The 24,047-nt window shown below is 45.6% G+C and overlaps 1 protein-coding gene across 2 annotated transcripts in view; it reads right to left on the reverse strand.

Moving 5' to 3' along the window:
- Positions 1–13,177: 13,177 nt before the first annotated feature.
- Positions 13,178–24,047, reverse strand: part of LOC118384149 (C-type mannose receptor 2) — a 55,671-nt gene continuing 44,801 nt past the window's right edge. For both annotated transcript variants that reach the window (XM_052518686.1, XM_052518687.1), the window contains 10 exons: positions 23,790–23,904; positions 23,263–23,429; positions 22,932–23,040; positions 22,466–22,704; positions 22,162–22,327; positions 21,825–21,974; positions 14,868–14,987; positions 14,306–14,485; positions 14,114–14,137; positions 13,178–13,956 (listed from right to left, as the gene is read on the reverse strand). In XM_052518686.1, the coding sequence (XP_052374646.1) occupies positions 13,736–13,956; positions 14,114–14,137; positions 14,306–14,485; positions 14,868–14,987; positions 21,825–21,974; positions 22,162–22,327; positions 22,466–22,704; positions 22,932–23,040; positions 23,263–23,429; positions 23,790–23,904 (1,491 nt within the window). In that variant the 3' untranslated portion in view covers positions 13,178–13,735. The remainder of the gene's footprint in view (positions 13,957–14,113; positions 14,138–14,305; positions 14,486–14,867; positions 14,988–21,824; positions 21,975–22,161; positions 22,328–22,465; positions 22,705–22,931; positions 23,041–23,262; positions 23,430–23,789; positions 23,905–24,047) is intronic.

A 24,047-nucleotide genomic window follows, 5' to 3' on the forward strand; every position in this document is an offset into this window, starting at 1 on the left:
TCTGTGTTGTTGTTTGTGCTGCACTGCTTTGCTTTATCTTGGCGAGGTTGCAGTTGTGAATAAGAACTTGTTCTCAACTAGCCTAACTGGTTAAATAAAGGTGAAATAAAAAATCTACTTTAAGACCCATGAAAAATAATTGTGAACATGCCAGCGCGTGCACACATAGAAGGTCCCGTGAAAAAACGTCCGCACATGGATATCAAAAGCCCGTCCAGATGATTTGTTCTGTCAACCCTGCCTCAGACTCTAACCGAGCCTCATCTCTCCTGAATGGACGAGGCACCAGGACCACTCTCTCTACAAACTGCAGAAACAACACCAATTGTAGTAGTGCAGGCTTCTCAAAGAATTCAACCACAGTCTATGTAAAAATAAGTGAGTATGATTGCAATAAAAACATTCCGAAGTTTCTCCGTTTGACCTTTCATATAGTAATGAAAAGTTTACAATGAAAATGAATTTAACATGTTCAAAAACTGTATTCTTCTCACCTACTGATTGAAGCAGTGATGTCAGGGATATGACGTCATACGACCAAGAATATGACTTTCACGAAGTGGATTCTGCGTTCTGCCTTTCACCCAGGACAACTGAATGGATCCCAGCCGGCGATCCAAAAAAACGACTTCGTAAAAGAGGGAAACGAAGCGGTCTTCTGGGCAGACTCCGGAGACGGGCACATCGCGCACCACTCCCTAGCATACTTCTTGCCAATGTCCAGTCTCTTGACATCAAGGTTGATGAAATCTGAGCAAGGGTAGCATTCCAGAGGGACATCAGAGACTGTAACGTTCTTTGCTTCACGGAAACATGGCTCACTGGAGAAACGCTATCGGAGTCGGTGCAGCCAGCTGGTTTCTCCACGCATCGCGCCGACAGAAACAAACATCTTTCTGGTAAGATGAGGGGCGGGGGCGTATGCTTTATGGTTAACGAGACGTGGTGTGGTCACAACAACATACAGGAACTCAAAGTCCTTCTGTTCACCTGATTTAGAATTCCTCACATCAAATGTCGACCGCATTATCTACCAAGGGAATTCTCTTCGATTATAATCACAGCCGTATATATTCCCCCCCAAGCAGACACATCGATGGCTCTGAACGAACTTTATTTGACTCTTTGCAAACTGGAATCCACATATCCTGAGGCTGCATTCCTTGTAGCTGGGGAATTTAACAAGGCTAATCTGAAAACAAGACTCCCTAAATTGTATCAGCATATCGATTGCGCAACCAGGGCTGGCAAAACCTTGGATCATTGCTATTCTAACTTCCGCGATGCATATAAGGCCCTCCCCCGCTCTCCTTTCGGAAAAGCTGACCACGACCCCATTTTGTTGCTCCCTGCCTACAGACAGAAGCTAAAACAAGAAGCTCCCGCGCTGAGGTCTGTTCAACGCTGGTCCGACCAATCTGATTCCACACTCCAAGACTGCTTCCATCACGTGGACTGGGATATGTTTCGTATTGCGTCAAACAACAACATTGACGAATACGCTGATTCGGTGAGCGAGTTCATTAGAACGTGCGTTGAAGATGTCATTCCCATAGCAACGATTAAAACATTCCCAAACCAGAAACCGTGGATTGATGGCAGCATTCGTGTGAAACTGAAAGCGAGAACCACTGCTTTTAATCAGGGCAAGGTGACCGGAAACATGACCGAATACAAACAGTGTAGCTATTCCCTCCTCAAGGCAATCAAACAAGCTAAGCGTCAATATAGAGACAAAGTAGAATCGCAATTCAATGGCTCAGACACAAGAGGTATGTGGCAGGGTCTACAGTCAATCACGAATTACAAAAAGAAAACCAGCCCAGTCACGGACCAGGATGTCTTGCTCCCAGGCAGACTAAATAACTTTGCCCGCTTTGAGGACAATACAGTGCCACTGTAAAACATTTAAACGTGTTAACCCTCGCAAGGCTGCAGGCCCAGACGGCATCCCCAGCCGCGCCCTCAGAGCATGCGCAGACCAGCTGGCTGGTGTGTTTACGGACATATTCAATCAATCCCTATCCCATTCTGCTGTTCCCACATGCTTCAAGAGGGCCACCATTGTTCCTGTTCCCAAGAAAGCTAAGGTGCTTTGAGAGACTAGTAAAGGACCATATCACCTCCACCCTACCTGACACCCTAGACCCACTCCAATTTGCTTACCGCCCAAATAGGTCCACAGACGATGCAATCTCAACCACACTGCACACTGCCCTAACCCATCTGGACAAGAGGAATACCTATGTGAGAATGCTGTTCATCGACTACAGCTCAGCATTTAACACCATAGTACCCTCCAAACTCGTCATCAAGTTCGAGACCCTGGGTCTCGACCCCGCCCTGTGCAACTGGGTACTGGACTTCCTGACGGGCCGCCCCCAGCGGAGGGTAGGTAACAACATCTCCACCCCGCTGATCCTCAACACTGGGGCCCCACAAGGGTGCGTTCTGAGCCCTCTCCTGTACTCCCTGATCACCCATGACTGCGTGGCCACGCACGCCTCCAACTCAATCATCAAGTTTGCGGACGACACAACAGTGGTAGGCTTGATTACCAACAACGACAAGATGGCCTACAGGGAGGAGGTGAGGGCCCAGGAAAATAACCTCACACTCAACGTCAACAAAACTAAGGAGATGATTGTGGACTTCAGGAAACAGCAGAGGGAACACCCCCCTATCCACATCGATGGAACAGTAGTGGAGAGGATAGTTTTAAGTTTTAAGTTCCTCAGCGTACACATCACAGACAAACTGAATTGGTCCACCCACACAGACAGCATCGTGAAGAAGGCGCAGCAGCGCTTCTTCAACCTCAGGAGGCTGAAGAAATTCGGCTTGTCACCAAAGGCACTCACAAACTTCTACAGATGCACAATCGAGAGCATCCTGTCGGGCTGTATCACCGCCTGGTACGGCAACTGCTCCGTCCACAACCGCAAGGCTCTCCAGAGGGTAGTGAGGTCTGCACAACGCATCACCGGGGGCAAACTACCTGCCCTCCAGGACACCTACACCACCCGATGTCACAGGAAGGCCATAAAGATCATCAAGGACAACAACCACCCGAGCCATTGCCTGTTCACCCCGCTATCATCCAGAAGGCGAGGTCAATACAGGTGCATCAAAGCTGGGACCGAGAGACTGAAAAACAGCTTCTATCTCAAGGCCATCAGACTGTTAAACAGCCACCACTAACATTGAGTGGCTGCTGCCAACACACTGACTCAAAGCCACTGGGATGGTGTTCTGTGGCTTGCAAGCCTCCCCCTTTTCCCTCCAAATATAACAATGGTCATTATGGCCAAACAGTTCTATTATTATTTCATCAGACCTGAGGACATTTCTCCAAAAAGTACGATCTTTGTCCCCATGTGCAGTTGCAAACCTTAGTCTGATATTTTTATGGCGGTTTTGGAGCAGTGGCTTCTTCCATGCTGAGCGGCCTTTCAGGTTATGTCGATATAGGACTCGTTTTACTGTGGATATAGATACTTTTGTACCTGTTTCCTCAAGCATCTTCACAAGGTCCTTTACTGTTGTTCTGGGATTGATTTGTACTTTTCGCACCAAAGTACGTTCATCTCTAGGAGACAGAACGCGTCTCCTTCCTGAGCGGTATGAAGGCTGCGTCATCCCATGGTGTTTATACTTGCATACTATTGTTTGTACAGATGAACGTGGTACCTTCAGGCATTTGGAAATTGCTGCCAAGGATGAACCAGACTTGTGGAGGCCCACAATTATTTTTCTGGGGTCTTGGCTGATTTCTTTTGATTTTCCCACAATGTCAAGCAAAGAGGCACTGAGTTTGAAGGTAGGCCTTGAAATACATCCACAGGTACAACTCCAATTGACTCAAATTATGTCAATTAGCCTATTAGAAGCTTCTAAAGCCATGACATACTTTTCTGGAGTTTTCCAAGCTGTTTAAAGGCACAGTCAACTTAGTATATGTGAACTTCTGACCCACTGGAATTGAAGTTGAGAGCTTCAAGTAGTCCACATTCATCTCCTTTGTCTTGATCACGTTGAGGTTGTTGTCCTTGCACCACATGGTCAGGTCTCTAACCTCTTCCCTATAGGCTGTCTCATCATTGTCGGTGATCATTCCTACCACTGTTGTTTCATCAGCAAACTTAATGGTGGTGTTGAAGTTGTGCCTGGATGCAGTCATGAGTGAACAGGGAGTACAGGAGGGGACTGAGCACGCACCCCTGTGGGGCCCCCATGTTGAGGACCAGCATGGCAGATTTGTTACCTACCCTTACCACCTGAGAAGTGGGAGGTGTTTAGTCCCAGGGACAGCATAGTGATGAGCTTTGAGGGCACTATGCTGTTGAACGCTGAGCTGTAGTCAATGAATAGCATTCTCACATAGGTGTTCCTTTTATCCAGGTGTGAAAGTGCAGTGTGGAGTGCAATAGAGATTCCATCATCTGTAGATCTATTGGTGCGGTATGCAAATTGGAGTGGGTCTAGGGTTTCTGGGATAATGGTGTTGTTGTGAGCCATGATCAGCCTTTCAAAGCATTTCATGGCTACAGATGTGAGTGCATTTACATTTACATTTACATTTAAGTCATTTAGCAGACGCTCTTATCCAGAGCGACTTACAAATTGGTGCATTCACCTGATGACATCAAGTGGAACAGCCACTTTACAATAGTGCATCTAAATCTTTTAGGGGGGTGAGAAGGATTACTTATCCTATCCTAGGTATTCCTTAAAGAGGTGGGGTTTCAGGTGTCTCCGGAAGGTGGTGATTGACTCCGCTGTCCTGTCGTCGTGAGGGAGTTTGTTCCACCATTGGGGGGCCAGAGCAGCGAACAGTTTTGACTGGGCTGAGCGGGAACTGTACTTCCTCAGTGGTAGGGAGGCGAGCAGGCCAGAGGTGGATGAACGCAGTGCCCTTGTTTGGGTGTAGGGCCTGATCAGAGTCTGGAGGTACTGAGGTGCCGTTCCCCTCACAGCTCCGTAGGCAAGCACCATGGTCTTGTAGCGGATGCGAGCTTCAACTGGAAGCCAGTGGAGAGAGCGGAGGAGCGGGGTGACGTGAGAGAACTTGGGAAGGTTGAATACCAGACGGGCTGCGGCGTTCTGGATGAGTAGTAGGGGTTTAATGGCACAGGCAGGGAGCCCAGCCAACAGCGAGTTGCAGTAATCCAGACGGGAGATGACAAGTGCCTGGATTAGGACCTGCGCCGCTTCCTGTGTGAGGCAGGGTCGTACTCTGCGGATGTTGTAGAGCATGAACCTACAGGAACGGGCCACCGCCTTGATGTTAGTTGAGAACGACAGGGTGTTGTCCAGGATCACGCCAAGGTTCTTAGCGCTCTGGGATGAGGACACAATGGAGTTGTCAACCGTGATGGCGAGATCATGGAACGGGCAGTCCTTCCCCGGGAGGAAGAGCAGCTCCGTCTTGCCGAGGTTCAGCTTGAGGTGGTGATCCGTCATCCACACTGATATGTCTGCCAGACATGCAGAGATGCGATTCGCCACCTGGTCATCAGAAGGGGGAAAGGAGAAGATTAATTGTGTGTCGTCTGCATAGCAATGATAGGAGAGACCATGTGAGGTTATGACAGAGCCAAGTGACTTGGTGTATAGCGAGAATAGGAGAGGGCCTAGAACAGAGCCCTGGGGGACACCAGTGGTGAGAGCGCGTGGTGAGGAGACAGATTCTCGCCACGCCACCTGGTAGGAGCGACCTGTCAGGTAGGACACAATCCAGCGTGGGCCGCGCCGGAGATGCCCAACTCGGAGAGGGTGGAGAGGAGGATCTGATGGTTCACAGTATCGAAGGCAGCCGATAGGTCTAGAAGGATGAGAGCAGAGGAGAGAGAGTTAGCTTTAGCAGTGCGGAGCGCCTCCGTGATACAGAGAAGAGCAGTCTCAGTTGAATGACTAGTCTTGAAACCTGACTGATTTGGATCAAGAAGGTCATTCTGAGAGAGATAGCGGGAGAGCTGGCCAAGGACGGCACGTTCAAGAGTTTTGGAGAGAAAAGAAAGAAGGGATACTGGTCTGTAGTTGTTGACATCGGAGGGATCGAGTGTAGGTTTTTCCAGAAGGGGTGCAACTCTCGCTCTCTTGAAGACAGAAGGGACGTAGCCAGCGGTCAGGGATGAGTTGATGAGCGAGGTGAGGTAAGGGAGAAGGTCTCCGGAAATGGTCTGGAGAAGAGAGGAGGGGATAGGGTCAAGCGGGCAGGTTGTTGGGCGGCCGGCCGTCACAAGACGCGAGATTTCATCTGGAGAGAGAGGGGAGAAAGAGGTCAGAGCACAGGGTAGGGCAGTGTGAGCAGAACCAGCGGTGTCGTTTGACTTAGCAAACGAGGATTGGATGTCGTCGACCTTCTTTTCAAAATGGTTGACGAAGTCATCTGCAGAGAGGGAGGAGGGGGGGAGGGGGAGGAGGATTCAGGAGGGAGGAGAAGGTGGCAAAGAGCTTCCTAGGGTTAGAGGCAGATGCTTGGAATTTAGAGTGGTAGAAAGTGGCTTTAGCAGCAGAGACAGAGGAGGAGAATGTAGAGAGGAGGGAGTGAAAGGATGCCAGGTCCGCAGGGAGGCGAGTTTTCCTCCATTTCCGCTCGGCTGCCCGGAGACCTGTTCTGTGAGCTCGCAATGAGTCGTCGAGCCACGGAGCGGGAGGGGAGGACCGAGCCGGCCTGGAGGATAGGGGACATAGAGAGTCAAAGGATGCAGAAAGGGAGGAGAGGAGGGTTGAGGAGGCAGAATCAGGAGATAGGTTGGAGAAGGTTTGAGCAGAGGGAAGAGATGATAGGATGGAAGAGGAGAGAGTAGCGGGGGAGAGAGAGCGAAGGTTGGGACGGCGCGATACCATCCGAGTAGGGGCAGTGTGGGAAGTGTTGGATGAGAGCGAGAGGGAAAAGGATACAAGGTAGTGGTCGGAGACTTGGAGGGGAGTTGCAATGAGGTTAGTGGAAGAACAGCATCTAGTAAAGATGAGGTTGAGCGTATTGCCTGCCTTGTGAGTAGGGGGGGAAGGTGAGAGGGTGAGGTCAAAAGAGGAGAGGAGTGGAAAGAAGGAGGCAGAGAGGAATGAGTCAAAGGTAGACGTGGGGAGGTTAAAGTCGCCCAGAACTGTGAGAGGTGAGCCGTCCTCAGGAAAGGAGCTTATCAAGGCATCAAGCTCATTGATGAACTCTCCGAGGAACCTGGAGGGCGATAAATGATAAGGATGTTAAGCTTGAAAGGGCTGGTAACTGTGACAGCATGGAATTCAAAGGAGGCGATAGACAGATGGGTAAGGGGAGAAAGAGAGAATGACCACTTGGGAGAGATGAGGATCCCGGTGCCACCACCCCGCTGACCAGAAGCTCTCGGGGTGTGCGAGAACACGTGGGTGGACGAGGAGAGAGCAGTAGGAGTAGCAGTGTTATCTGTGGTGATCCATGTTTCCGTCAGTGCCAAGAAGTCGAGGGACTGGAGGGAGGCATAGGCTGAGATGAACTCTGCCTTGTTGGCCGCAGATCGGCAGTTCCAGAGGCTACGGGAGACCTGGAACTCCACGTGGGTCGTGCGCGCTGGGACCACCAGATTAGGGTGGCTGCGGCCACGCGGTGTGGAGCGTTTGTATGGTCTGTGCAGAGAGGAGAGAACAGGGATAGACAGACACATAGTTGACAGGCTACAGAAGAGGCTACGCTAATGCAAGGAGATTGGAATGACAAGTGGACTACACGTCTCGAATGTTCAGAAAGTTAAGCTTACGTAGCAAGAATCTTATTGACTAAAATGATTAAAATTATACAGTACTGCTGAAGTAGGCTAGCTGGCAGTGGCTGCGTTGTTGACACTACACTAATCAAGTCGTTCCGTTGAGTGTAATAGTTTCTACAGTGCAGCTTTTCGGGGGCTAGCTGGCTAGCTAGCAGTGTTGATTACGTTACGTTGCGTTAAAAGAACGACAATAGCTGGCTAGCTAACCTGAGTGCTATGGGTTGGTAGTAATTTAGGCAGGTTACCTTAGAGTTCTTGGGCACAGGGACTATGGTGGTCTGCTTGAAACATGTTGGTATTACTGACTCAGATAGGGAGAGTTTGAAAATGTCAGTGAAGACACTTGCCAGGTGGTCAGCGCATGCTCACAGTACACGTCCTGGTAATCCATCTGGCCTTGTGAATGTTGACCTGTTTAAAGGTCTTACTCACATCGGCTGCAGAGCGTGATCACACAGTCGTTTGGAACAGCAGATGCTCTCATGCATGTTTCAGTGTTACTTGACTCGAAGCGAGCATAGAAGTTATTTATCTTGTCTGGTATGCTCGTGGCACTGGGCAGTTCTCAGCTGTGCTTCCATTGTAGTCTGTAATAGTTTGCAAGCCCTGCCACATCCGACAAGAGCCGGTGCAGTACGATTCGATTTTAGTCCTGTATAGACGCATTGCCTGTTTGATGGTTCGTCGGAAGGCATAGCGTGATTTCTTATAAGCTTCCGGGTTAGAGTCCCGCACCTTGAAAGCGGCAGCTCTACCCTTTAGCTCAGTGCTAATGTTTCCTGTAATCCATGGTTTCTGGTTGGGGTATGTACGTACAGTCACTGTGGGGACGACATCCTCAATGCACTTATTGATAAAGGCAGTGACTGATATGGTGTACTCCTCAATGCCATCGGAAGAATCCCGGAATATATTCCAATCTGTGCTAGCCTATACAAAGGGGGATTCATATACAAATATCCATAATGGAATGATCCAAATAGATATCAATATTCTAAATATGAACAAATGTACAAAAATTCACATAAATAATAATACTGTAATAACTTAAAATATACAAATGCTATTTTCTGCATTATGGCAAGAGAAACAATCTCCTCTGTTTGATTTGGGATGAGTGATTCCCTCCCTACACAGACGGTGAGGTCTCTCGCTTGATTAGGGCACAAAAACAATCTGCCTAAATACCTATATTAATCCAAGTGTTCTGCCTAATCACTACACCCCTGGTCCATTGGTCCATGGAACAAACCCCTGGACAGACACCTAGGTCAATTAATTTTCCAAATATTCTACCCCTGGCCAGTGGATAGAGCCGTCAGACCTCATGTCCACTTGGCTGGCACGCTCAGTCTGACACACTGATTGTCTCAGTCTTAAAGGGCTCCAGTTGAATGGTACAGTACAATGGCTCACAGCACATTAGTGCTCCAGCCACATCTAGGGGCAGCCAGTCACAATGCCTCGCTGCCAGATCAGCCGCAACAGGCAGGCGGCACATAGACAAGCTATTGGTGCCTGCCAAGCCATACAGAAGGAGTCTTTGTCAGAGCAAAGGTAGAGGCCCTTGTTTCATTCTCCTCCAATGAGGTGTGGCAGATCAGGATCCCAGCCTGAACTAAGAGTCTGAGCAGACTGGATGGAGACACAGCTGTAGACATTCAAGGACACAAACATGCACATACAGTAGATATGTATGGGGTGGAGAGACAGAGAGACAGACAGAGATGGTGAAAAAAATATGATGCATCAGACCAGGAAAGTGAGGAACTCATTAAACACAGTTTAAATGAGCTGTTAGGGTGAGCAAGACCTGCCCTCTGGTGGGGGTTCTTCAACATCACAACTATTTATCTTACTAGTTCATTCAAGGCAACAGTAAACATCTCGTCCCCCCACAATAACATGCAAAGACTGGTGTAACTAAAGTACCAACAATTTAAACAATTAAATAATTCTATTGACAGTCATTTAGCCAACATATATTTTATTCATTACATATAAAAACAACAGATATTTAAAAAATCAAAACAGGTGCTTATTTGAACCTTTCTTCACAGGGACTCAAATGTAAAAAGCCCACCACAGTCACATAGTCAGTCCCAGATAGGGTAGGACATCAGGACCAGACTCACATCATCACTTTGTAGGCAACTCCAACTTGTAGTCTGCTCAAATTCATTACAACCAGTTCGGCAGTCATTTTGAAGCAGGGTGCTACAGCAACCCTCCACTAGGAGGCAGGGTGAACCTAGGACATTTCACTTCTCTTCTCTCATCTCCATTCCTCCCTCCCTGCCCCATTTATCCCACATACCTGCCTGCCTGTCAGTCTCCCTCTCCCTCCATTATTTTTACCCCTTTTCTCCAATTTTCTCACCCTTCTCTTTCGGCCCTGAGCTCTTCTGCTCTGATCGGTCCCAGACTTGCCACTGAGCTCTTCTTGCCGACTCAACATTCCACGATAACACACACACAATCCCCCTCACTCCTCCGTCTCCTTCCATCCGCCCTCCCCCTCTCTCTCCTCAGCCCCATTCGTCCGGTCTACAGAGCAGAAAAGAGCTGGTTTTGAAGCGTGGCTCACTGGCCCACAAAGAGTTTCTATCTAAAACTTCTCCAAAGCATTCCACGGAGCAGGACAGCAATCCGGTCATGAGAAGGAGCGAACTGTAGGAGGAATGTTATGAGGGGGAAGAAAACATCTGTCTTTGCCTCCTATTCAAACGGGAACCCAGAGGTTAGGGTTTTGGTTGATTCCCTGCATTGAATCTAGTTGTGACCTGCTAGAAACCTTACTTTCCTCCTCCCAATAATGTACTACACAAGGTTAAGACATGACAAGGAGAAATAAGATGGATGAGTTGATCTTTCTATTCCTAAATATTTGAATAATGGGGTGGATCGTTTCCCTTTTCAAACTAGTTCTTTGGTTTTCCTAGCTGTATTTTGCATTGATATAGAGGGTACCCCTTAAGTAAGGTTCTCCAGTATCTTGTGGAACATACCACATACAAAAGTTTATTGCAACATCCAGAAATGCAATACTGTATGTTATTTCATAGTTTTGATGTCTTCACTATTATTCTACAATGTAGAAAATAGTAAAAATAAAGAAAAACCCTGGAATGAGTAGGTGTGTCCAAACTTTTGACTGGTACTGTACATGTGGACTCACGTCAGATGTGTCACTTTTCAAGTGAATGACCTACAGGTGACCTAAGTTACACAACATGACCAAAAGTATGTGGACATCTGTTAATCGAAAATCTCGTTCCAAAATAATGGGCATTAATATGGAGTTGGTCCCCCCTTTGTTGCTATAACAGCCTCCACTCTTCTGTGAAGGCTTTCCACTAGATGTTGGAGCATTGCTACGGGGACTTGCTTCCATTCAGCCACAAGAGCATTAGTGAGGTTGGGTAATTAGGCGTTGCTCGCAGTCGGCGTTCCAATTCATTCCAAAAGTGTTTGATGAGGTTGAGGTCAGGACCTCGCTTTGTGCACATGGGGCATTGTCATGCTGAAACAGGAAGCACAAAGTTGGAAGCACAGAATCGTCTTGAATATAATTGTATACTGTAGCGTTTATATTTCCCTTCACTGGAACTAAGGGGCCTAGCCCAAACCATTAAAAACAGCCCCAGACCATTAGTCCTTCTCCACCAAACTTTACAGTGGGCATTATGCATTCGAGTAGGTAGTATTTTGCTGGCACCCATTGGGTTGGGCTGCCAGATGGTAAAGCGTGATTCATCACTCCAGAGAATGCGTTTCCAGAGTCCAATGGTGGTGAGCTTTACACCACTCCAGCCTACGCTTGGCATTGAGCATGGTGATCTTAGGCTTGTGTGCCGCTGCTCGGCCACGGAAACCCATTTTCATGAAGCTCCTGACGAACAGTGTGTGGCTGACGAACGGGTGTGGCTGAAATAGCAGAGTCTACTAATTTGAATGGGTGTCCACATACTTTTGGATATATAGGGTATGTTTTACATGGCTGCAGGTCAGTGTGTAATCATACCACCAACAAACACAGACATTAACATGGGAAATCTAACCCTCCGTACCAGTCATGAGACTAACACTGACGTTCACCTACTTTACACCAGGTTACCCATCCAAAAGTCAAAGGAAGGAAATAAAACAAAAACAATTGAAAAGTATCTTAGTAATAATGCATAAACAAAGGAGTGAATGTACTGTCCTTTGCTTAAAGTAACTGTCTAGGGGCCTCCTGAGTGGCGCAGCGGTCTAAGACACTGCAGTGCAGTGCTTGAGGTGCCACTACAGACCTGGGTGCGATACCAGGCTGTGTCACAACTGTCCGTGACCGGGAGTTCCATAGGGCGGCACACAATTGGCCCAGTGTAGTCCGGGTTAGGGGAGGGTTCGGCCGGGGGGTGCTTTACTTGGCTCATTGCGCTCTAACAACTCCTTGTGGCAGGCCAGGCGCCTGCAGGCTGACTTCACTCATCAGTTGAACAGTGCAGCTGGCGGGTGGGTGTTGAAAAGTGTGGTTTGGCGGGTCATGTATCGGAAGACGCATGACTCGACCTTCGCCCCTCCTGAGCCCTTTGGGGAGTTGCAGCAGTGAGACAAGATCAACAACAACAAAAAAGTAACTGTCTAGTGAAAATCTCACTTTTAAAAGTTCACATTCTGTTAACTCATAACCAAGTAATGTTGTTGACTTATCCTATATTTGTATGTGGTCAGAGCATGAACTGGAGAATAAAAAGATTTCAAAAACCCCAACTCCAACCTGTATCTCAGACTGTCTAAAGAAACGCTTGCTATTTCCTCATAGAGGATGATTTTATTCTCCTGTAGAGGATGGGCTGGCCAATCAGCGGTCTACTCGCATTAATACTTTTAATGACCGGTAAACTCCCGTACCATTCTGTTGTTGGGGTACACCCACACCATTCCAACAAGGAAAAGCTGCTTTTAAACATATCTAATTAAAAATGATTTGAAGGTAAACTATTTCACTCGTAGTGTAATTAAGTATAGGTCCTATTTCATAGAAATCTGGAAACACTGGACAGTTACTTTAAGTAATACATGTTGGCTCTTCTCGTGATTGTGGTAGAAAGTGCTAAAACAAACCCTCTTAAAACCCTCTAGAATGTTACATACTAATACCCTTATCTACCCCATCACACTGTACCAAGACAACAAAAGACGGTATCGGTCTGTATCAACATCAAAACTCTGCCCCCCTCTCCTAATGTATGTGCAGTTGTGGTGAACAGGCCAGGGACTCTTTAAAATCACTCTAAAATCGTCTCTCTAACATCACTGTCCTCTTCTCTTCCACACTGAATGTATTGCTTTCCAACCAGTCTTTGCTGACGTGTCAGTCAGAACCGAAGGGAGGGAGGGAAGGGGACTGGCAACAACAAAAGCTTCACCACAACAACCAGAATTAGAAGGAGTATTCACTACAGATTCACTACAGCTGCACTGGACAAAAAAAACACACAAACAAACCAAAAGGAAATATACAAAACAAACCTGAAGTTAACCTCAGGTAAATACTGTCATGGTCTCGATGGAGGCTGTGTTGATATTTGGATGATACTGAGTCTCCTGACGAGGGAAGAACTGGTGCAAAGCCTTAGTCTATGGCTTTTGGCATCTGCCTTTTAAACATAGTGACCAAAAACAGGAAGTGTTTGAAATGAAATGTGAAACTGACATTAGAAACATTATTGCTATACTACTAAGAAAAGCAGTTCATATTGTAATTTGCATATTATTAACCCCTTTGGGGAATGACTGATTAAAGGGAATTTGATTGACATCTGCTGCGCTCGACACAGCACAGACCTTCAGCATCTTCAACATCTTTTCAAACAGAACAGGGACATGAAATGTAGAAGCAGAATGCGTATCAGTCAGACAGTGGGTCAGTCAGTATTAGGTACTCCCAGGTGTCTCCTGCCCCGGGGGGGAGGGGCCAGTCCTGGTTGGCTGTGCTACTCCGGCTGCTCGTTGAGCTCCATGTCAGACACCAGGATGTTCTTCTCGGCCTGTTCGGAGGGGTTGGAGTTGGTGCGGCTGTAGCGCGCCCCCTCGTAAGATCCCCGGGAGCCTGCCTGGCGTCGGCGGTACAGGTAGATCACGCCCGCGATGAGGATCACCAACACCAGACCTGTCACCATGATCACAATCAGAGTGGGCAGGTGGTCCTCTTCAGCTGAGACAAACAGGGAGGGAGGGAGAGAGAGAGAAGGGGAGAAAGAGTGAGAGAGGGACAATTTTTTTTTTTGTTTACAGATTAGCATTACAGATTTAAACAAATCTAACATTTGATGACTTGAACAAACAACATGGGATATCCTATCCCTACTTACAGACTACCGCCAAAGCCTCAGCACCTGCAACGGAAAAGATAACATTCGAGTTGTGTTGTCAGCTCAGAGATTGCTTTTTGCAGATATAAATGAAGCACAGTAAGTGGTTATACAGCGTTGCTATCACTGTGTACACGTATGACATTGTCCATAATGTTATTTGTCTGCGCTACAGGGTGAGGCCTTCCTTACTGCGTGGCCGTTTGCAGATGACTCCGTGTGTGCGGTTCTTGCAGGGGCCTGGTTTCCAAAGGCCTGTGTTGCTCTGGATCCAGAAGCAGGTGTTGGGAAACAGCATGCTCAGGTTGGTGCCCTGCACCTCCCAGTTAGTGAACTTCACCTCAGCACTCTCAGACCACATCAGACTGCCCCCTGCAGGACAACACCAGGAACAACACACACACGCACACACACACACACACACACACACACACACACACACACACACACACACACACACACACACACACACACACACACACACACACACACACACACACACACACACACACACACACGCACACGCCTGTCTGAAGAATATCTTGAAATAGCCCTGGAACACCCTAATGCAAAAAGGTGTGTATAAATCATGTATGTAATATATGAATGAGTATATGGATAGCATATGTCACTCTGATAAATTACTCTTCTTACAGTAGCCATTAGATTATATGACCTTACAGTATAGGATATTTACATGTTTTTAACAGTCTGTGTATACTTTTCACTGTGTACATCCTGAGGAGTTCCTTACCTTTGGAGTTAAAGGTCATACCCAGCCAGGCTCCATGGGCCTGCTCCTGGTAGCCCTGGATGTGTTCCCACACAAAGCCATTCTCTGTTTCATCCAGGACCGACAGCAGCTGGCCACCCACTGGGGGGTGAGAAAGGGTGAGAGAGAGAGAGAGAGAGAGAGAGAGAGAGAGAGAGAGAGAGAGAGAGAGAGAGAGAGAGAGAGAGAGAGAGAGAGAGAGAGAGAGGCAGGCAGAGAGAGAGCGAAAGGGAGGATCAGATAACCATATTGAGATAATTAAATGCGGTCAGAGAGGAGTTGACAGACAGAAAAAGAGAGATGATGATGATGATGAGGGAACATTAAAGTGGGAAATCAGGAGATAAAAAAGCGAGTGCATTTCAATAAAAGCTCAATGAATCACAACTAACTTAGACTTATTGACGTATTTGGTCATTGACGTCAGTGCTGAGCGATGAAAGCTCTCTCCGTGATAACAGCGATTGAATGGAGAGAACTGTAATGTTCTCTGTGTTCTTTTCGTGTCACAATGTGCATGTAAAGTGTCACATATAGAGACTGTTTGTATTTATTATGGATCCCCATTAGCTAGATATAGAGACTGTTTGTATTTGTATTTATTATGGATCCCTATTAGCTAGATATAGAGACTGTTTGTATTTGTATTTATTATGGATCCCCATTAGCTAGATATAGAGACTGTTTGTATTTATTATGGATCCCCATTAGCTAGATATAGAGACTGTTTGTATTTGTATTTATTATGGATCCCTATTAGCTAGATATAGAGACTGTTTGTATTTGTATTTATTATGGATCCCTATTAGCTAGATATAGAGACTGTTTGTATTTATTATGGATCCCTATTAGCTAGATATAGAGACTGTTTGTATTTATTATGGATCCCTATTAGCTAGATATAGAGACTGTTTGTATTTGTATTTATTATGGATCCCCATTAGCTAGATATAGAGACTGTTTGTATTTGTATTTATTATGGATCCCCATTAGCTAGATATAGAGACTGTTTGTATTTATTATGGATCCCTATTAGCTAGATATAGAGACTGTTTGTATTTGTATTTATTATGGATCCCCATTAGCTAGATATAGAGACTGTTTGTATTTGTATTTATTATGGATCCGCATTAGCTAGATATAGAGACTGTTTGTATTTGTATTTATTATGGATCCCCATTAGCTAGATATAGAGACTGTTTGTATTTATTTATTATGGATCCCCATTAGCTAGATATAGAGACTGTTTGTATTTGTATTTATTATGGATCCCCATTAGCTAGATATAGAGACTGTTTGTATTTGTATTTATTATGGATCCCTATTAGCTAGATATAGAGACTGTTTGTATTTATTATGGATCCCTATTAGCTACATATAGAGACTGTTTGTATTTATTATGGATCCCCATTAGCTAGATATAGAGACTGTTTGTACTTATTTTAGATCCCCATTAGCGGCTCTTCCTGGGGTCTGGTCAAATTAAGGCAGTTATACAATTTTAAAAACATTACAATACATTCATAACTGATTTCAGAACACACACAGTGTGTGCCCTCAGGCCCCTACTCGACTACTACATATCTACAACAGAAGATCCTAGGATACGTGTGTGTGTATAGTGCGTATGTTATCATGTGTGTGTACGCATCAAATCAAATCAAACTTTATTTGTCACACACGTCAAATACAACAAGTGTAGGCTTACTTACAAGCCCTTAACCAACAGTGCAGTTCAAGAAGAGTTAAGAAAATATTTACCAAATAAACTAAAGCAAAAAATAATAAAAAAGTAACACAATAACATAACAATAACGAGGCTATATAAAGGGGATACCGATACCGAGTCAGTGTGTGAGGGTACAGGTTAGTTGAGGTAATTTGTACATGTAGGTAGGGGTGAAGTGACTATGCATAGATAATTATGTGCATGTGTCTGTGTGTATGTGTATGTGCATGTGTCTGTGTGTATGTGTATGTGCATGTGTCTGTGTGTATGTGTATGTGCATGTGTCTATGTGTATGTGTATGTGCATGTGTCTGTGTGTATGTGTATGTGCATGTGTCTGTGTGTATGTGTATGTGCATGTGTCTGTGTGTATGTGTATGTGCATGTGTCTGTGTGTATGTGTATGTGCATGTGTCTGTGTGTATGTGTCATGTGTCTGTATGTGTATGTGTATGTGCATGTGTCTGTGTGTATGTGTATGTGCATGTGTCTGTGTGTATGTGTATGTGCATGTGTCTGTGTGTATGTGTATGTGCATGTGTCTGTGTGTATGTGTATGTGCATGTGTCTGTGTGTATGTGTATGTGCATGTGTCTGTGTGTATGTGTATGTGCATGTGTCTGTGTGTATGTGTATGTGCATGTGTCTGTGTGTATGTGTATGTGCATGTGTCTGTGTGTATGTGTATGTGCATGTGTCTGTGTGTATGTGTATGTGCATGTGTCTGTGTGTATGTGTATGTGCATGTGTCTATGCCTAAGTTTGTGTTGCTTCACAGTTCCGCTGTTCCATTATCTGTTTTTTAAATCTGATTCTACTGCTTGCATCAGTTACCTGATGTGGAATAGTGTTCCATGTAGTCATGGCTCTTTGTAGTACTGTGCACCTCCCATAGACTGTTCTGGACTTGGGGACTGCGAAGAGACCTCTACGTCTTGTGGGTTATGCATGGATGTGCATGGGTGTCTCGGGGCTCCCGAGTGGCGCAGCAGTCTGAGACACTGCATCTCAGTGCTAGAGGCATCACTACAGACCCTGGTTTGCTTCAGGCTGTATCACAAGCGGCCGTGATTGGGAGTCCCATAGGGCTGCGTACAATTGGCCCAGCGTCGTCCAGGTTAGGGTTTGGCCAGGGTAGGCCGTCATTGTAAATAAGAATTTGTTCTTAACTTACTTGGCTAGTTAAATAAAGATTGAAAAAAGAAGTCTGAGCTATGTGCTAGTTGTTTAAACAGACAGCTCGGTGCTTTCAACATGTCAATACCTCTCACAAATACAACTAGTGATGAAGTCAATCGCTCCTCCACTTTGAGCCAGGAGAGATTGATTATTAATGTTTGCTCTCTGTGTACATCCAAGGGCCAGCTGTGCTGAGTCAATTGCAATTTTCCCAAGTCCCTCTTTGTGGCACCTGACCACACATTGAACAGTAGTCCAGGTGCAACAAAACCAGGGCCTGTCGGACCTGCCGTGTTGATAGTGGTGTTAACCTGTTACTCCTACCCCCTACTTTTTCGAACATTCTGTTAAAAATCGCGCAACATTTCAGCGCCCTGCTGCTCATGCCAGGAATATAGTATATGCATATGATTAGTATGTGTGGATAGAAAACACTCAGACGTTTATAAAACTGGTTAAATCACGGCTGTTACTATAACAGAACGTGCGTTTCATCGAAAAGTGCAGGAAAATCTGATCACTGAAAATGGAAAAATATATCCATGCGCGACTTGAACCCATTGATAAAGGTGAACCACTTTTGCTGAGATGCAATACCTACAGCTTCCACACGTTGTCTAGAGTCTTGTCATTTGCCTACTATTTGTTTCTTGGTCAAACAGATGTAAGGCAGCGCATTTCTTCCGGTCTCTGACCGGATATTTTGGTTGAGATTTACCACATTATTTCCAGACGGACAGCTAAAGAATATACTTCGCCTCGTGATCAATTTGATCGCTTATTAACGTTTACTAATACCTAAAGTTGCATTACAAAAGTATTTCGAAGTGTTTTGTGAAAGTTTATCGTCGACTTTTTTAATTAAAAAAAATGACGTTACGTTATAAGACGCTATTTTTTTCCGTTCATCACACAGTCTTCATAGATCGATATCTAGGCTATATATGGACCGATTTAATCGAAAAAAAAAGACCCAATAGTGATTATGGGACATCTAGGAGTGCCAACAAAGAAGATGGTCAAAGGTAATGAATGTTTTATATTTTATTTGTGCGGTTTGTGTAGCGACGACTATGCTAATTATTTTGTTTACGTCCCCTGCGGGTCTTTTGGGGTGTTACATGCTATCAGATAATAGCTTCTCATGCTTTCGCCGAAAAGCATTATAAAAATCGGACTTGTTGCCTGGATTCACAACGAGTGTAGCTTTAATTCAATACCCTGCGTGTGTATTTTAATGAACGTTTGAGTTTTAACTAGTACTATTAGCATTTAGCGTAGCGCATTTGCATTTCCAGATGTCTAGATGGGACGCCTGCGTGTCAGGTAGGAGCAAGAGGTTAAGAAGGCAGAGCAACGCTTTATTATGGACAGCCTTCTCCCCATCTTAGCTACAGTTTATCATTATGTTTTGACCATGACAGTTTACAATCCAGGGTTGCTCAAAGCAGTTTAGTGACCTCAACTTGCTCAATTTCCACATTATTTATTACAATATTTAGTTGAGGTTTAGAGTTTAGTGAATGATTTGTCCCAAATACAATGCTTTTAGTTTTTTTATATTTAGGACTAACTTATTCCTTGCCGCCCATTCTGAAACTAACTGCATCTCTTTGTTAAGTGTTGCAGTCATTTCAGTCGCTATAGTAGCTTTACTCAAAGCCAGTGGCATGTTGTTAGTAAAGATTGAAAAAAGTAAGGGGCCTAGACAGCTACCCTGGGGAATTCCTGATTCTACCTGGATTATGTTGGAGAGGCTTCCATTATAGAACACCCTCTAAGTTATGTTAGACAGGTAACTCTTTATCCACATTATAGCAGGGGGTGGAAAGCTATAATACATGTTTTTCCAGCAGCAGACTATGATCAATAATGCCAAAAGCCGCACTGAAGTCCAGCAAAACAGCCCCTACAATCTTTTTATCATCAATTTCTCTCAGCCAATCATCAGTCATTTGTGTAAGTGCTGTGCATGTTGAATGTCCTTCCCTATATGCGTGCTGAAAGTCTGTTGTCAGTTTGTTTACTGTAAAATAGCATTGTATCTGGTCAAACACATTTTTTTTCAAAACGTTACTAAGGGTTGGTAACAGGCTGATTGGTTGGCTATTTGAGCCAGTAAAGGTGGCTTTACTATTCTTAGGTAGCGGAATGACTTCTGCTTCTCTCCAGACCTGAGGGCACACACTTTCTAGTAGGCTTAAATTGAAGATATGGCAAATAGGAGTGGCAATATCGTACGTTATTATCCTCAGTAATTTTCCATCCAAGTTGTCAGATCCTGGTGGCTTGTCATTGTTGATAGACAACAATATTTTTTCACCTCTTCCACACTCACTTTAAGGAATTCAAAATAACAAATCTTGTCTTTCATAATTTGGTCAGATATACTTGGATGTGTAGTCTCAGCGTTTGTTGCTGGCATGTCATGCCTAAGTTTGCTAATCTTGCCAATTAAAAAATCAATAAAGTAGTTGACGATGTCAGTTGGTTATGTGACGAATGAGCCATCTGATTCAATAAATGACAGAACTGAGTTTGCCTTTTTTCCCAAAACTTCCTTGAAAGTGCTCCAAAGCAATTTAGTATAATTCTTTATGTAATTTATCTTTGTTTCATAGCGTAGTTTCTTCTTCTTTTTATTCAGTTTAGTCACATGATTTCTCAATTCGCAGTACTTTTGCCAATCGTTTGTACAGCCAGACTTATTTGCCATTCCTTTTGCCTCATCCCTCTCAACCATACCATTTTTCAAATCCTGATCAATCCACGGGGATTTAACAGTTTTTACAGTCATTTTCTTAATGGGTACATGCTTATTGGAAACTGGGATAAGCAATTTCATAAATGTGTCAAGTGCGATGTCTGTTCGCTCCTCATTACACACCATGGACCAACAACTATTATTTACATCAACAACATAAGGTCACTATGACCTCTCCTACACTATATTAGGCCCAGCCTTTGGAACTTTGTATTTCCTAGATATGGCTACTATATTGTGATCACTACATCCGATGGATCTGAATACTGCTTTCAAGCACATGTTGCTGATTTCATTCTACCCTGGTAGGTTGCCGACAGAAGGTTGCCGACGTCAACTTCAAAATCGTAGAGGAAGGAGTAGGAGTAGGCACAGTGGCGGCAGACACACGTACCCCCAGCAACAAAGGTGCAGGAGATCAGGCGGCAAAACTATTTGTTATTTTGAATTCGCTTCGGGCCTCTCGTTGGGAGAGCATTGCGGGAGTACTGCTTTGCGGGAGGCCGCTGTCTTCGGCTTCCACAGCTCAAGACATGCGACCATCGTTGATTGCCATGCTCCTCTTGCTGTGCTCCTTCGACTCCGCTATCAGATGGGGAAAGTGTGGCAAGAGATGGCTCCCCTGGTGAACGAACTCCTGGCAACACCGGCCAGTCGGATAACGACAAACGACAAGGCTGAGATGCATCCAACAAGCGCGAAACGCCGTCCAGCCATCGGCGTAGGTAAGGAAAACATTTTACACTGCGTTTTCCCTAGTTTTTTACGTAGGCTGGTGACCTGCATAATCAACGAAGCCCCCTCAAGCCTTTAATCCTCGGCAGCAAACAATTGCCGCATTGGAACTCTGAGTGATCCGGTTTGTCCCAAAAAAAAGCGTCGTAGATAGAGCTCCTACAGGGCTGGAACCATTCATTTACTTCTCCAGACAAGGAGGGCTCCATTGGAAAACTCATCTGGGACTAACTTTGTTAGCTTGATGGCTAGCAGTTTAGCTAGGTTAGCGACTCTTTCAAGTAGGCTTTAACCTGTCAGTTAAGCGGGATTCCAGGACAAGAAATAGCGGTCCTAGTTACTAAAACCGCGTTGCGGAATCCACTGGTGTGCGTCCAAAATGGCATCCTATTCTCTACAGGGCACTGGTTAAAAGTAGTGTACTACATAGGGAAATGGGTACCATTTGGGACATAGCCGATGTGCATGTAAAAAGACTAAGGAGTGTCTGGCTGACTAAGGGCATTGGCAGTTGACAGAGTGTCCTCCTTACCCTTCCTGCAGGAGGAGTGGGCGTCGGTCTGCAGCCGGAGGTTCTGCAGGTTGAAGGAGTAGCAGTGGTTCCTGAAAGGCACCCAGGCCCAGTCGCCCAGAGAGTGAGGGCACTGTCCTGGGAAACTCCACTTGTGCACCACAGCCTCCTCTGGTGGAGAGAGAGAGAGAGAGAGAGAGAGAGAGAAAGAGAGAGAGAGGGAAAGAGAGAGAGAGAGAGGACAGGGCTTACACACACTATTTAACTTACACACATGTTCATATACTGTATTACCCTATTGATAAGGCACACACACAAACATGCACACAGACATGTATGCACACAGACACACACACACCTGTATTAATCTGACAGATGGCAGCGTCCAGTTTAGCATCACAGGGGGTCATAGTCCACTGCCCCACCGTGGTCATGTGACCACATCCAGACAGTGTATTAGGCTCCCCATCCCGCCAGGCAGTGTAAATCAGGTCCTCCTCGCCCAACCAGCTGAAGCTCCGTCCCTGAGTGTGGAACAGAAGAGGAGTTAATCATAATATTCTGACCCCAAATCTTACCTCATTGGTCAATCTAGTTAAATCAACCTTTGAAGATCTGATTATATCAATGTAATATTGATTTGTCGTGATACAGGGCCTCACCCCATAGTTGTAAAGGCCTATCCATGCTGGGAGGTGTAGGCTGTTCATCAGCAGGGTGAGGTAAGCCTGTTGGTAGGGGTCTCTCACTGAAGCCAACGTCCCGTTCAGAGACTCGCACACATGCAGCGCCCCCATCCAGTCCAGGCGCTTCTTCACTATGCGGTACGACACCCCACCCAGGTCCAGGGCTCCGGACAGGGAGGAGGGCAGGAGGGCAGCGCCAGGGGGCAGAGCTGGGTCTAAGGAGACAAAGTTAAATCAGTATATAAAGGAAACTGTTTCTGCTGACTGATATAAACACAACTGTTTAATATATCAGGTATGTGTTTCAGTAGGTATAGTACTATGTAACAGATTCCCACAGGAATGTTTGTCTGTTACATAATTCACACTGGTTAGTTATGTTATGCACTGTTGAATTGCAAGTGGCTGTGCTGTTTGGAGTTGTGACATCTCCTGACTGTACCTTGTTTCTTCTGGCAGATGTAGCCATGGTTCTCCATCTCACAGGCCCGGGATGCCCACATGCCCGTATTTTTTGTTGGGTTCCCATGGATCATCACCACACAGTTCCCCTGTTAGGTGACAATGATGTCATCAACAATGGACATGACAAATCCTGGACCCACGGACCAAATATGTGTCCCAAATGGCACCATATTCCATATATAATGAACTACTTTTGACTAGTACCCTAGTTCTGAAGTAGTGCACTTATGTAGGGAAAAGGGGGCCATTTGGGATGCCGCCAAAGACTGGATTAATACAGAAAAAGATTAGACCAGGGTGGTATGTACCGGAGTCTTGTTGTGGAGTGGTCCACTGTTGTCCAGGGGTTCTCCAGAGGCCCAGTTGGTGTAGCTGAGGAGTCCAGGACGAGCCCACTGGAAGTGGCCTTTAGAGTCAGACGTCAACCCCAACCACAGGTCAAAACTCACATTGGACAACAGAGTTGTGACAAAGGCTGTGGGAGACAGCATGCATGATGTCATTCAGTGCTTCCCAAACTTTTTCAAACATTTTTCATCACTGGGGAACTGGACAAGTTATAAAAGTTATAAAAAGCTCTCTAAGGTCTGCAATAACTGACATGACCCCCCCCCACGCCGAATGCCCGATAGTTTGGAAACCACTGATGTTATTGATGGTGTATGTGTGTGTTTGTTTGTGTGTGCGCGTGTGATTGAGTGTGTGCATGCTTGCGTGTGTGAGTGAGTGAGTGAGTGAGTGAGTGAGTGAGTGAGTGAGTGAGTGAGTGAGTGAGTGAGTGAGTGAGTGAGTGAGTGAGTGAGTGAGTGAGTGCGTCAGTTGAGTATAAAACTACCTTGCTCCACGTGATTGGGCACCACAGCCAAGGCTCCTCCTTGAAACTCACACATGAGCCTGGCTCCTGACCATATGGCCTTCTGGTTCTCCTCATGACCAAACACCTTATAACACTACACACACACAAACAGGAAGGTCAGAGATCAGGTCAGGAAGGACCACCATGCTCTCACACGTAACACAACCCAGGAGAAACCAGTACCTCAGGTGAGAGGTCTGTTTGAGGTCTAACGTGAGATCTGATAACAACTGAGAG

The sequence above is a fragment of the Oncorhynchus keta genome, chromosome 5 (assembly GCF_023373465.1).
Source record: "Oncorhynchus keta strain PuntledgeMale-10-30-2019 chromosome 5, Oket_V2, whole genome shotgun sequence".
NCBI lineage: Eukaryota > Metazoa > Chordata > Actinopteri > Salmoniformes > Salmonidae > Oncorhynchus > Oncorhynchus keta.